Genomic DNA, 15387 nt, shown 5'->3' on the forward strand with positions numbered 1-15387 from the left:
ACAGGGCTACCTACCTGAATTCATTAATATAGTTATTTTCAGATGAAGTGCTGCTGTGTATGCAATTCTGTTAAATAATCAATACCACAAACTTAGGGTGCCCTGGGCAGTCAGTAAAAAGATTCAGGAGGTCTCTTATTAGAATATCAGTAGTTAAACAGGACTACAGTTTTGCTCTGGGGTTTTTTCTAACCCTGTAGTTCTATATATACACACATACCTGGGAGGAAGCTCCATTGAATTCAGTGAGGCTTACTTCTGAGTAGACCTATATTGTATTGTTATAGAGACTTTGCTTTGTAAAAACAACAACCCTGTATTAAATGAGACAGGATTGTATTGGCTTCCCAGCTGAATAATTAAATAGAGCAGAATATTGACCTAATACATTGTATTCAGTGTAACATTAAGTGACTATTTTAATATTGCCCATAGATGCCAGTGTCTGTACTGATTCGCATCTAGGGCTTTTAACAGTAACTTCATACATTGGAATTCAGCCAATTAAACTTTCTTTTAGGTGCAGCTACAGTGAAGGGGAAAGCTTAATTAATTTGTGCATGTCAGACTGCTGCTCCTTAAAGTTGACAAATCTTAGTCTGCCTGATGTTTCCCCTTCCAGCTAGATATCATCTGGTCCAGAACTAAATTGCAGCATAAGGCCACTGGCTCTGTTGTTGCCTGGGAATTTAAGGATGCTCAATTGATTGCCCGTTTTATTTGCTGGGTTGCTAAGCCCAATATGGAGTGTCTAAAACAGGTGACAGGAATTGATGGACTGCTTTAAGGTTATGGATTCCTCCTTGCGAAGAGCGGAGTGTGTAACAGTTTCACTTTTATAATGCATTATTAATATCTTGCCTATTACTAAGCACAATGCCGTTGTCTGATCAAAGGTAGTTTGCAGAGGTTTATGAAGAGTTTTGGCCAAGGGGAAGACAGGACAACTGGAAGTGTGTAACCACTTTTTGTTTTCGGCACCTCATTCTCTCTGCAAAATTTTGACTCTCTTGCTGATTATGCATCAGGCACGTGGTTTTGTTATACTTAAATTGATTTTATTGTATTTATAGTTGTTTTAACATGAGCTGTTTTGGAGCAGGAGGCTTCCCAGGGACAAAAGGTGGAATATAAGTGTCATTAGTATATCTATATCATATCATCTATATCATCTATATCTATATCATCTCCACACACACTTACGGTATATAAGTTTCTGTTAATTTTTCTTAGTTCTTGGATGCTTTTGCCATACTGCACTCTGAGCATTGATACTTATTAACTGTTTGAGCTGACTGATTTGAACTCAGAGCAGATTGTTTCCTTTAAAGAGCTGCTTGCCAGTTTAAAGAGGAGACTGGGCCTCTGATTAGGAATGGACAAATAAGTTAATTTCTGGTCTGTGTCACTTTCACATGCGTTCTCATAAGTGCATTTCTGCACTAATTTACAAAAAAAAAATCACATGAAAATTTGCATCTAAATACATGTTGTTAAATGTGTCTTCTCTCAAAACACACATTTCTGAACAATTTTCCCCTAGAAACAGGCATTTCTAAACATACTGTACCTCAAAATCCACGGGTTTAGATGTACAATAGTACCTTGGGTTACATACGCTTCAGTTTACATACACTTCAGGTTACATACGCTTCAGGTTACAGACTCCGCTAACCCAGAAATAGTGCTTCAGGTTAAGAACTTTGCTTCAAGATGAGAACAGAAATCATGCTCTGGCGGCGTGGCGGCGGCAGGAGGCCCCATTAGCTAAAGTGGTGCTTCAGGTTAAGAACAGTTTCAGGTTAAGTACGGACCTCCGGAACGAACTAAGTACTTGACCCGAGGTATCACTGTATTTTATATTGTTCCTGAGCTGAAAACAGTGTTGCAGTGTTGAGAGAAGTGTAACATTTGATGTGCAGCTATTTTTTGATCCACACCTTAACCTTCAAAGGTGAGGATCAGGTCAGCTTGTATCAGAATGTGTAAAGATTGAAATTCTCAAGCCATCCATTCATCTGAATCATTGCACTTCTCCAGCAGCTCCCCTCTCACAGTGCGCACCCACAGTGCCTTGCTCAAGGTGGCATATGTCTGACACACTTTTTGCCTTGGGCCGTGGTGCTGGTTGAGTCATACCTTTGCTATTGTGAACATATGGAGGAATTCTAATGCTTCATTGGTCACAGAGGTTGTTAATCGAGCTGTGAAAAAAGTGGTTCCTAACTGCAGCCAAAGTGGAGACAGCCACAAATTGACCTCAAACTGGAGCTCTCGTCATGATTTTTTTCTCCCTAGAAAGGGATCACTGAGTTTGGGACCCTGTTCCTCTTTTGAGGGCCATCCAAAAATGTAGGTTTCTTCTGTTCTACACAGTTATTGCCATAGACAGCAGGATGTATGGTGCCAGAAGGGTCGTTGAGTATATTAAAAAATGTGGATAAATAGGCTGTATTCCCCCCCCCCCCCGCATCTGCTCCAGTGGGAGAGCCAGTGTGGTGTAGCGGTTAAGAGTGGTAGACTTGTAATCTGGTGAACCAGGTTTGCGTCTCTGCTCCTCCACATGCAGCTGCTGGGTGACCTTGGGCTAGTCACACTTCTCTAAAGTCTCTCAGCCTTACTCACCTCAGAGTGTTTGTTGTGGGGGAGGAAGGGAAAGGAGAACGTTAGCCACTTTGAGATTCCTTCGGGTAGTGATAAAGCGGGATATCAAATCCAAACTCCTCCTCCTCTTCTTCTTCTTCTCTACTTCTGTTCCTCTAATTCTGTAGTTCTCTTCATCCCCATACATTCTTTTGCATTTGTACACCTCTTAAGAGTTCACAACCAAATTTTGTATGTTGGTTCCTGAAACCAAGGAGCAGGTTTTCTTCTCTGTTTAAATACAGTTGGACTCCATATTGAATCAAGATATTGAATGAACCATTTGGAACTGCACTGATTTTTTTGTTTTATTAGAATTCCCAAGCAACACTGATAAAGGCACATCTGCTTTGCCCTTCCTTGGCTGATTTTTGTAGCCTCTTCCTTTTTAGTGTGCCTATGTGCACACAGTAAACTTCCCCAGCTTCTTCGGCTCGCTTAATTCCTCTGTTATTTACCTAGTAATGTATACAGAAGTTGTTATTTGGGAAGTGGTATGATTCCTCCTCCTAAAGGTTGTGGGTGGAATGTAGTGCTAAGTGAACATCACATCAATGCAAGGATTTCTGCTTGGTGTGCCCCCTAAATCTGTTCTATGGGTTCCTTTAAGCCTCTGAAGCAAATCTGGAGAGGCCTTGGGGAACATCCAGTGGGAAGAGAGAGGGGCAGTGATTTTGTGCAAGCAAAAATCCTTGTACTGATGGGATGCAGTAGTTGAATACCACCCTGTGGGTTGTATCCAACTGAGTTCCACTTAGTGGGCCAGGGTCGACTGAAAGGAATGGGCCTAGGTTAGTCATGCCCATTCCTTTCAGTGGGTCTACTTTGAATCCAACCCATAATCTTTAAGAGGTGGGTCATACCACCTCCCAAAGAGGTAGCATCTTCTCTCTACGTCACTTTTCTTACCTGCCAAAGCAGCACATGCAGGCAGGCTGAGGGGTGGGAAGGAGGTCATTTGGCAGTTGTGGCTGACTCTTGTTCCCTGAGCAAAAGGTTTGGAATTCCTTCCAACTAGTCGCAGAGGATAACTGCCAACAATTTATGAAGCTGTGCTGTCCCACAAAGAAAGTATTTCTCAGGGGACTGAGATATGGGTCATGTTCCACATTCCCACATCAGTTTGCTTTTTGTTTTTAAATACGCATTTCTGTCTGTTTCTCTTAATATATACATTTTTGCAAACAATTTTCTCTTAATATAATGCATTTTAAAAATTAATATACACATTTTTGTGTGTGCTCTTCTTTAATGTACACATCCCCCCCCCTTTTTTTTTAAGCTGGCCAACAGCGTTGCAAAATTCAGAGGAGTGAATTTCAAGGATAGCAGGTTTGGGTTCATGTATTGAATCTAGTAGCTTCCTATTAAAATGCGAACCGAATGGATTTCTCCCCTATTCTTGGTTGGGTTTATGGTTTTACCATCTTCATTATCCCCAGTCACCCTTGCACAGATGCAGGGCTAAAAATAATTCCTAATGAATTAGGAGCAAACGCTGTTCATGTCTTCCGTGGCCTTGAAAGCCTCTGCTCTGAGAAGCATTAAAAATGTACTGATTAATTAAACTGGAGAAAAAGTTCTGGGGCTGTGTTTTAATTGACTTGGATAACATTTCAGGAAAGCTTGGTTTAGTCCACAGGCTGCAAGGAGCTCTTGTTGGCTCCCTAGAGACGTAAGGCTCACCCACACTTCCGCTATTTCCTTGCCTGGAAACTACAGGTCCGAGCCATTTTCCTGCTTGACCCACACTTTCTAGGCATGGGCCCACTAGTGCCAACTCCAGGGTGCCCAGGCACCCACAAAAAAATTGTTGTGAGTGCCCAGCCTCTGCTCTGCTGCCACCTCCCATCATCCCTGGGTGGCAGCCTTCAGGCCACATACCCCTCTACTTTCTCCTCTCTATCCAGGGCTGCCAAACCATGCCAGATCCTTACGGAGCCGAAGAACTCATGACACACAGCCCTGGTCAACATTGCCAGTGGTAATGGATGGTCAGAGTTAACCTTCCAACAGCTTCTGAAACATAGAGAGCAGCCTTCCACCAAGACACCTCCGTACATCTAGCTCAGTGTTGTCAACACTGACTTACAGCTGTTCTTCGGGGATTTGGCCAGGGATCTTTCCCAGCCCTACCTGGAGATATTGGGACTTGATCCTTGGTCCTTCTGTATGCAAACAGAAGTTCTGCTACTAAGCTACAGCCCTTTTGGATGGCCACAGTCTCTCACCTCAAATTAAATGTTGGCCTAAGGCAATTCTTACTTTTTATCACCCCTCCAAAGTGCAGGAGTTAAAGGCGCCACCATGAATTCCCCAGTCTGGCTTCATTTTGTGTACAGAGGAGTCGGTGTGAATAAACCTAGTCAGATCCTTGTTAACAACCTTTTGTTAGCAGCCGGAATGCTTAATTGCCACCAAATCGAACCCAGCAAATTACCTTCTATAATAGAATGGCCAGATAAAATGTGGAGCATGGCAAAAATAGAGAGACCAAAGACTATAGAGACAAAATATTTTGAAGAGAGATCATTTTAATTTGGAGTGAGGCCTTTTGGTTGGTTTAACATAAATTTAATAAGGGAGCCAAGCAAAGCACTGGCTAGAAGCTGTGCTTCAAAGCCCTCTTGCTCATTCTGGCAGAGGTGAGAAGATGCATTGGGGTGGCGCAGTTATGTTTTATTTATATGCCATACCAACTCCACACAGTTTCAGCATAAGAGTCTGAATCATCTCCCCCTCTGGGAATGGGCTGACTTTGGATCTGCCTCCACTCCTGCAACACTCTGCTACAGGGCCTTGTGAGGACTGCAGCTGTTGGGAATACTGCCAGAGGTAACCTGTTCTGTTCTGCTTTCAGCTGGTGCAGCAGGGATCTCTGCAGCCATACATGAGTTTTTAGGGGATGTTAGAGATGGATGTGCTGATCTTGCTGTTGATATCCCTATTCTCCACAGGGCTCCTTTCATCCTTCTGTCTAAAAAAAAAAAAAAAAAAAAGCCATGCACGATCATGTAGTTTTTCATTTGCATTGCAGTTTGTTTTTTTAAACCACCACAAAATCTGGGTCAGTTTAATGCATTGGCCAGCTTCTGTACTAGCTGTTTCCTTTGGCCTGTACTGACGTTAGGGCAGATTGAAATGTCAGGCTTAACGGTCCATTTCCTGGCTATGTGTGGCTGAAGTCAAAACTCCTTAGTGTTAAGACCTAGGAAGGACCGGGGGGCAAAGGAGGAAGGGGACGCTGTTGCGATGGTTTAATATGCTATTTGCCCAAGACCAATAGGAGCAATCCTGCTGCCTTCCACACCATTCAAGTGGAAAAGGGACGTCAATTTACGGCGAAACTCTCTTATTCCCCGTAGTGTCACCTCCTTGGTTGACATTTCTAGATTTTTGCAGCTGTCATGTTAGCACAGAAAATGCTTCAGTGACTAGGCAGCTGGGGAATTAGACCTTATGCTCCAAGGCTCTTAAGCAAACCAGGATAAAAAGGTCCCCATGCACCTCAGGTAAGATGAGGAGGGACTTTTGAAGGTGGGTGTACAACTTTCCTCCAGACTGGCAAAGTTCCCTTTGCCCCTCCTTCTTTACACTGCCACCAACCTCAAATGCAGAGAGTTAAGCTGCATCTTCTGCTAAAGCAGGGATGGGGAATCTATGGCCCTCCAGATCAGTGTTCTTCAACCTGGGGTCTCCAGATGGTGCTGGACTACAGCTCCCATCATCCCCAGCCACCTCAGCTAATGGTCAGGATGACGGGAGTTATACTCCAACAGCATCCGAGACTCCAGGTTGAAGAACAGTCATTAGCCATGCTGGCTGGGGCTTATGGGAATTGGAAGTCCAACAACATCTGAAAGGCCACAGGTTCCCCATCCCTGGAAGGAACTCAAGGTGCTAATGGCCAGAATGAACACCAGTTTGTTAAAGCAGGGTGGCCAAGCCATTCTCAGGGCAAGGGCGGCTTTGACCCAGAGTCAACCCTCAGATGGGTGCTTGTGACTGCATATCAAAATGCAGGTGGCTAAAGTGTAAAAGTGGGCATGGTGAGAACTCCAAAAATCTTTCCCATCACCTACTGTATTCAGTTAAAAGGTGATTTCAAAAATCATATTTTTATTTGGTAGGCTGGGGTCATAAACCATTTGGCATCACAGCAAGGCACCCATGGGAATAGCCAGCAAATTTTAAAAGAAACAAAAATTTTAAAAGGAAAAAAAAACAGTGTGACAGATGAGGGGGTCTTTCTGGCAAAGCCCCTTTTTGTGGAAGGGTACCCCCCCCCCGTATAATCAGAATAGGTTGCTACCTTCAGACTGAAGCTCCTAACAAACTATCTGTCCAGCTACCTGTCAGGGAACTCTCTTTCCAGAGCAGCTCTAGGAAATAATAAAAAGAAAGGAGCCTTAGTTTTACTTTCCCAAAGCCCAAGGTAAAGGTAAAGGTAAAGGTACCCCTGCCCGTATGGGCCAGTCTTGACAGACTCTAGGGTTGTGCGCCCATCTCACTCAAGAGGCCGGGGGCCAGCGCTGTCCGGAGACACTTCCGGGTCACATGGCCAGCGTGACATCGCTGCTCTGGCGAGCCAGAGCCACACACAGAAACGCCGTTTACCTTCCCACTAGAAAGCGGTCCCTATTTATCTACTTGCACCCGGAGGTGCTTTCGAACTGCTAGGTTGGCAGGCGCTGGGACCGAGCAGCGGAAGCGCACCCCACCGCGGGGATTCGAACCGCCAACCTTTCGATCGGCAAGCCCTAGGCGCTGAGGCTTTTACCCACAGCGCCGCGAGCCCAGAGGACACCAAATCTTATAGAACCTTGTGAATTCTCCCCAGGACTCATGTGGTAGCTTAACAACTGTGCAGCACATACAGAAGAATTTAGCAAGAAATTCTAGGAAATATCCCTTTAAACCAATGAAGCCAGATTGTCAGAGCTTGTAAAGAAAGCAAGGCAACAAAATCAGAGTCTTGCTCATAGAAAAAACAACAAAAAGCACCAATCTGACTGAGCTGGTTACATTTTAACTGCTTGCCTGGCTGAATTTAACCAATTTCAGCCTCTTTCGTTGTCCCTTCTTTACACTCTCAGATTCACGGGATTGCCCTGGGGGTGGGGGAAAGATCCCTGAAAGATCATTAAATTGCATTTGGGGAAAGAAAGGAAAAACCAGTACAGTGTTGCTCTGCAAATGAAAGGGGCTCCAGTGTGGCTTGCACCCAGGAAAAGGAGCGCTGGTGCTTTTACTGGCCTTGCATAGCTCACGACCCGTGCCTATTTCAGCTACCATGGCCGGGCATCCGGCTGTATCCTGCCCAGTTAGAGCTCCCTTTCTGCCCCCCTTCCCCTGGGGGCCTGGTGTCCTTGGCAGCCTCCCCTCCCTGCCCAGCTGCTCATGGCAAAGGTGTGAAGAGAAGCATCTCCTTCCGCCCATCCAGCTGTCAGAAAAGAGCCAATGAAACCAAAGAGTACAAACAAACTTGACCCAGTTTTGACAGGCAGGGTTTTACAAGAGGAGTTGCTTCAAACCAACACATAATAAAATGGGGTTTTAGTTCAACTAAAATTCCATCATTAGAGATTTCCCCCATCCTTTAGAACACACTGCTCCTAACTCGTGAAAAGGCCATTGCTTTAGGCACATGGAAAAATGGCATTGCTGAGTTTGTGTTGAGTGGGCTGCTTGCACACCAATGTGCCTACCACTGTCCCTAAAACTTGCCAGCTCTTGAGGTTTGACCCATATATTTTTTTATTTCAGCATTTGATCTTTAGTTTTAGGATTGCTTTGAAGGAAATCCAGATTCAACCAAAGCTGAATCCTTGGGCCTTGGCCAAAGCCTAATTCATGAGAACCTGGACACATAGCAGCTGCCAGTACACTCTGCACATTATTCTTCTGTGAACACAGCGTCCACTTTTCCAGTGTCTTCTCACTGCTGATCATGAAAAAGCCAGTGCTGTCAGGCTATGTGTGGCTGGTGTAGAAACTGGTGACACTTTCCTCTGTGTACGGATTAGGACCACGTTACCAATCTGCATTTCAACATGGTACCAGAGGTACTGTGAATTAACCCTAAGGTGAACCAGGATCAAGGTTTCATGGAATACTGTGTGGCATTTGTTTCAGACAGCAAATTAGTTTGTTGGCAAATGGCAAAACTGGATTTTTAGGGCACTGCAATTAACAGGATTATAACAGGATTATAACAAGTGTACAAAGGAAGACCTACATAAGAAAAAACACCTATGGCATTCCTGGAGGGAGAGTCATTCCATTTATTTGGTTGCACAATAAAACATCAACAGTAAAAGTAATTACAAACATTTAATATATAAAATGTCAAGGGTGCTTCCCAGCCAAGGAAGATAATTAAGTATTTATTCTCTATAGCTCTGGATATCTATCCACACCAATCTCATGCCTAGGCAGCTATTCCCAGCCCTGCGCTCTAGGGAGCATTTGCAGCAACAGGGGGCCACTCTCACACCACCAGCTTACGTACCTTCCTCTGACAGATGCACACAGCCAGAAATTGCGCCTGCGTGGAAACTTTCTCTGTGCCCCCCATTTCAATTTCCTCCTGGCTCTGGGAGACAGTGGTGCAGGAATGGGTGGGGAAGCACCGGGCCCTTCACTTGCCTGACCTACCTCTTCCTCCAGCTCTGAAGTTTCCCCTGCCTCTGATCCTTGCCTCCCGGCTCATGCAGATCCCCACAAACCACTGCCCCCCTCTCCCATAGAATCATAGAGTTGGAAGAGACCACAAGGGCCATCGAGTCCAACCCCCTGCCAAGCAGGAAACACCATCAGAGCACTCCTGACATATGGTTGTCAAGCCTCTGCTTAAAGACCTCCAAAGAAGGAGACTCCACCACACTCCTTGGCAGCAAATTCCACTGTCGAACAGCTCTTACTGTCAGGAAGTTCTTCCTAATGTTTAGGTGGAATCTTCTTTCTTGTAGTTTGGATCCATTGCTCCGTGTCCGCTTCTCTGGAGCAGCAGAAAACAACCTTTCTCCCTCCACTATACGACATCCTTTTATATATTTGAACATGGCTATCATATCACCCCTTAACTTCCTCTTCTCCAGGCTAAACATGCCCAGCTCCCTTAGCCGTTCCTCATAAGGCATCATTTCCAGGCTTTTGACCATTTTGGTTGCCCTCCTCTGGACACGTTCCAGTTTGTCAGTGTCCTTCTTGAACTGTGGTGCCCAGAACTGGACACAGTACTCCATGTTAGACTTCAGCCCCCCTTGCTCCAGGGCCCACTCGTCAGGGGCCCACCAGTCCCTCATATCAAATGATGGAAACAGTTGAATTATAGAAACTGAATTATAGAAATTATAGAAAGTTGATTGGGGGATATCTTAGTACACTGCAAGTGTAACATTGGTAAGGAAAAAAGTAATTCACATAAACGCTAGTGTAGCCTGAACTGGCAGTGAATGAGCTTGGGGTGGATAATTTGATGAAAATGTTAACCCAGTGTGTGGCAGCTGCGGAAAATACAAATTCCATGTTAGGGATAATTAGGAAGGGGGTGGAAAATAAAACTGCCAATATCCTAATGTCATATTATAAATCCATGGTGTACATCTAGAACGCTGTGTACATTTCTGGGAACCTCTCCTCAAAAGAGATATTGTAGCACTGGAAAAGGTTCAGGAAAGGGGAACAAATATTTGGGTGTTTTTAGTTTAGAGAAGAGGGGACATTATATAGGTGTATAAAATTATGTATTATGCTGCAGAAGCGGTGGCAGAGAGGTTTTTCTTTTTCTTTTTAAATATTAAAACCTGGTGTCATTAAGGGAAGCTGAAAGTTGGAAGGTTCAAGTCCTCTTCACACATTCCATCACTTGGCTGTGGAATTTGTTACCCTAAGGCAGAGTGATGGCCAACAACTTGGATGACCTGAAAGGGTGGGATGGACAAATGCATGGAGGATAAGGCTGTGAATGTCTACCAGCCGCAGTAGCATTCTCCTAGTGTCAGAAGTCATATTGCCTCTGAACGCTAGTTGCTGGGAATCACAAGAAGGAAGAGTGCTGTTGCACTCATGTCCTGCTTTCAGGCTTCCCACAGGCATCTGGTTGGCTACTGTGAGAACAGGATGCTGGATTAGATGGTCCTTTGGTGGATGGCGCTGTGGGTTAAACCACAGAGCCTAGGGCTTGCCGATCAGAAGGTCGGCGGTTCGAATCCCCATGACAGGGTGAGCTCCCGTTGCTCGGTCCCAGCTCCTGCCAACCTAGCAGTTCAAAAGCACGAAGTGCAAGTAGATAAGTAAGTACTGCTCCGGCGGGAAGGTAAATGGCGTTTCCGTGCGCTGCTCTGGTTCGCCAGAAGCGGCTTAGTCATGCTGGCCACATGACCCGGAAGCTGTACTCTGGCTCACTCGGCCAATAAAGCAAGATGAGCCCTGCAACCCCAGAGTCGTCCGCGACTGGACCTAATGGTCAGGGGTCTCTTTACCTTTACCTGGCCTGACCTAGCGTAGTTTCCACCCCCACCCCCCGAAGGTGCTACAGAGAGGAAGCAAAAGTGTGTGTAGAGTAAGAAATGATAGTCAGGTATCAGGTTGCCAGACAGTAGTTTCCTACTACGTGCCAGTTTTGTGGGAAATAAACCCTTATTCATTTATTTTTATTACTTGAAATATTTACATATACACCATATTTCTCTGGGACTAGTTACAGGGTGTTTTATGCAATTAAAATATCAAAGCAACACACACACACACTTTTATTTATTGTTGATGGCTATTTTAGTTACCTGTTTTTTCATGTTGTAAGCTGCCCTGAGCATGGTTTTATCTATGGAAAGTCGGCATACAAATAAAAGGATGTATGTATGCATTTATGAATACATATGTGTGTATGCAACTGCAGCGTCTCCTTGCCATTTCCTTGAAAGCAGCTACTTTGCAATGGTTGACTCTGTAATCATTTATTTCTGCTGGAATTGTTTTCTGGTTTTTAGAGGTAGCTTTCACTTTTGCACTTGCCAATAGGAGACAGCTCAAGTATATTCAAAGTGCAAATGTTTGTTTAATCTCTCATATTGCTTTTCTGATTCTTTGCCCGTTTCAAAGTTGGAAGAATTGCAGCATCCCGTTTTGCAGGGTTGTAGAGAATTGTGCAGTAGGCCTCATCCTTTGCACACTTACCTGAACCTAATTAGACTTAGTTTAGAGTAGACACTGAAAGAGCTTCTTTTACAATCTCTTGCATCATTCACCACAGCAATCAAATACACGGGAATGGATTTGGAGTGACTCAGTGCTGCTCTATGAACACTAAGATTGCAAATTGCAACTCCTTCATTTCCTGATGCAGAAAATGAGGCAACTCTAGTTTTTGCTGACCGTTCCCACTTCACTCCTAATGTCCGCTCTTCCCGTACATCATGCTGTTGACACCCACAGAGTCTAGCTCAAGATGGTGATGCACTGAAGAGAGTTACAAATATAAAAATGAATGTACAGGGTCTACTTCTGATTATAGTTAATATTTTTGTAACAGTTTCTAGAGGGGTAGCCTTGTTAGTTTGTTGCAGCAAAGTCTAGTCTGGTGACACCTTAAAGATTTAATATTTACACATTTAAAATTTATTACAGGATGATGATTTGCTCTTCAAGGTATCATAAGACAATTGGGTATTTTTGTGTACCTGACAGACTCTGCTGTGCAAAGCTGCTGCAGAGATGAGCTCACTTTGGGTTTTATAATGTCAGGAGCCCTTGTCCAAACTCTGATGTCAGTAATTCCAGCTTCAAAAACCGGATGAGATTCCAATGCTGTCCATTTTACCGCTTCTTTGGGACTGGAACAGGACTCTGATTTTTGTGGTTTTAGAGCCATCTGCTGGCCAGGATTCATGCTCGTAAATGTGCAATAGTCAGAGTTTGGGAAACCTACACAGGAAAGTCAGGTCCATGTTTTGGAGATCTGGAGCAATAAAGCAGATTTTCTGTAGCTTGCTTAAATACATATTAGAATTGGGAGACCATCTGTATCCACATGCATTCTCCCCCCAAAAAAAGTTCATTAAAAAAAACTACAGACAAAAAAAGGGATGCGGGTGGCGCTGTGGGTAAAAGCATCAGCGCCTAGGGCTTGCCGATCAAAAGGTCGGCAGTTCGAATCCCCGCGGCGGGGTGCGCTCCTGTTGCTCGGTCCCAGCGCCTGCCAACCTAGCAGTTCGAAAGCACCCCCAGGTGCAAGTAGATAAATAGGGACCGCTTACTAGCGGGAAGGTAAACGGCATTTCCATGTGCGGCTCTGGCTCACCAGAGCAGCGATGTCACGCTGGCCACGTGACCCGGAAGTGTCTCCGGACAGCGCTGGCCCCCAGCCTCTTGAGTGAGATGGGCGCACAACCCCAGAGTCTGGCAAGACTGGCCCGTACAGGCAGGGGTACCTTTACCTTTTACCTTTACAGACAAAAAAAAACCTTCAGACGCAGTGTAGAATTTTCCTGACAACCACAGCAAAGAAAAAAAACCACAATATATAGTGTACATAGATTGTTCCTTTTAAGATAAGAGTACTGTATAACAAAATCCATGATAAACAATAGCTTCAAAATACAGAGAACACAGACGTTTTGATGATAGAATATAGTTTAAGAGCGCACGTGCCTCCTGAACCAACTGTGAAGTAATGAGCGTCTTAGGAAATTACTAAGAGTCTGGGTGGTGCAATGTCATTTAATGTAAAGAATTACTATCTGAAGTTGCTTTTTTCCTGCTTCCTCCTTGACATCATGTCTATTAGATTATCAGCTTGTGGATGGGGACATTGTTGCTTTTAAATTTTTTGTACAGCACTTAAAAACTTTAGGCATTTTATAAATAATAATAAAAATATTTGTTATTAATTTTTTTAAAAAGAGTGATCCAGCAAAGGTGGGGAAAAGTGAGACACTCAAGTGACTTAATGCTCAAACTACGTGATAATTTTCTGTTCTTCTAAACTCAATGGCGTGCAAGTGAATTGTGACTAGTGAGAGATGTTGGGAGTTGTAGACCATGGAGGAGGGTCACAGGTTCTCTACCTTTCCTTCATGCATTCAGTTTAGTAGCTGGAAGTAGCAACCAAATCAATTTTATTCTTTTTGAAGCCAGTACCTGGCCATCTAGCACCAAACATATCCTGCAAATTTGAGCCTGTAAGAGACTTTGACAATTTTGCTGCTTGACGTTGTGCTGGAATGAGGAGTGTATGAGTTCAACAGTCTTGTTTGCCTCTCTCTTCCTAACAGGACCTCCTGGGCAGATGGAGTTTGTTGACTGGTTAAATCTCCCTGAACAAGCACTGCTGGTTGTAAAGAGACTTGTTGAAGCTTTGGAAAAAGAAGGTATAAGAAAAAACTCTGTTGCTGCTAGAATTCATTGTTGCTGTTGTTTGACATTCCACATCCTAAACTGCTGATCCGTATATAATGTTTGCTATTAGTATATATGCAAATTCCAGAGAAGCAGTGGCCTTTGTAAAGAGGAGGCAGCTGGCTCATTATTTCTGCCCCTTTGGACAGTGCCCAGTTGGTTCCCTACTTTCAGACCAAGGGCCAGGTCCAACCCGGGCCAACCTTCCAGGGGCTGCATCCTGATAGTGGGCAGTGCTAGAGGCAAAAGTGGACGGGGTCAGAATATTGTGACTGAAATGCAGTTGTTCAAGGAAGAAATGATTCAGTTTATAAAGGGGGTGTGTGTAAATATAATTGGACCCTTTCTCTTGGTGATGTAATTTCACTGCCTGGAACTTCTTCAATGCCCCCTTGATTAGTTGACCATTTTTGAATGGTAAGAAAATCTTACTGTGTTTCTCTCTCTCTCTCTCTCTCTCTCTCTCTCTCTCTCTCTCTCTCCCTCTCTCTCTCCCCCTCCCCCCCCCCCCATTTCTGTTGCATTTACAGGCTTAGATAATGAAGCCCTTTACCGATCACCTCCCAGTTCCTTTTGTGACGCTCAACTCAAGCAGCATCTTCTGACAGGTAAGACATGGCTTTGGGGGTTCTATGCAGAAAGCAGCATTCAAGCAGTAAGGTTCCAAAAAACAAACAAACCAAAGTGGAGTTCTCTCCCTGTTGCAAAGAACACAAGCCTTCTGAGTACAGTGGTACCTTGGGTTACATACGCTTCAGGTTACAGACTCCGCCAACCCAGATAATAGTACCTCGGGTTAAGAACTTTGCTTCTGGATGAGAACAGAAATTGTGCTCCGGCGGCGCAGCGGCAGCAGGAGGCCCCATTAGCTAAAGTGGTGCTTCAGGTTAAGAACAGTTTCAGGTTAAAAACGGACCTCTGGAACGAATTAAGTACTTAACCCGAGGTACCACTGTATAGGGACCACTTATGAACATGGACCACGAGGAGTTAATGGATGTAGATCTGAATTGTGTAGTGCTTATGAAGTCCTCTGCATTGGGTTAAAGGACTAAATTCTATTCTTGGTGCCAGTGCAATCATCAGGGTGATTCTGTCTATTCCGCAGAACCTCTTGGGTCACTCTTGTAGAAAGGGGAGCCCACTGCAGGAGCTAAGGGGAGCCCCAGCTGATGAACCACCTCTTTTTCAGCTGACAAAGCATCAAAGCAAGTTAAGTAGCTGGGTGAGTTTAGCAGCAGGGCAAGGAGGCTGGGGCACACTACTCTGGGCACACTACTCTCCATGACCTAAGCTTCTAATAAAGTAACTTAAGAAACTCCCCCGCCCGCCCCCCAAAAAAGC

The 15387-nt window shown here is 44.5% G+C and overlaps 1 protein-coding gene across 2 annotated transcripts in view; it reads left to right on the top strand.

Moving 5' to 3' along the window:
- PIK3R3 (phosphoinositide-3-kinase regulatory subunit 3) overlaps positions 1-15387 on the top strand; it is a 244736-nt gene that overhangs the window by 5103 nt on the left and 224246 nt on the right. For both annotated transcript variants that reach the window (XM_077928772.1, XM_028733605.2), the window contains exons 3-4: positions 13920-14015; positions 14574-14651. In XM_077928772.1, the coding sequence (XP_077784898.1) occupies positions 13920-14015; positions 14574-14651 (174 nt within the window). The remainder of the gene's footprint in view (positions 1-13919; positions 14016-14573; positions 14652-15387) is intronic.

This window comes from Podarcis muralis, chromosome 5, assembly GCF_964188315.1.
Source record: "Podarcis muralis chromosome 5, rPodMur119.hap1.1, whole genome shotgun sequence".
NCBI classification, from domain to species: domain Eukaryota; kingdom Metazoa; phylum Chordata; class Lepidosauria; order Squamata; family Lacertidae; genus Podarcis; species Podarcis muralis.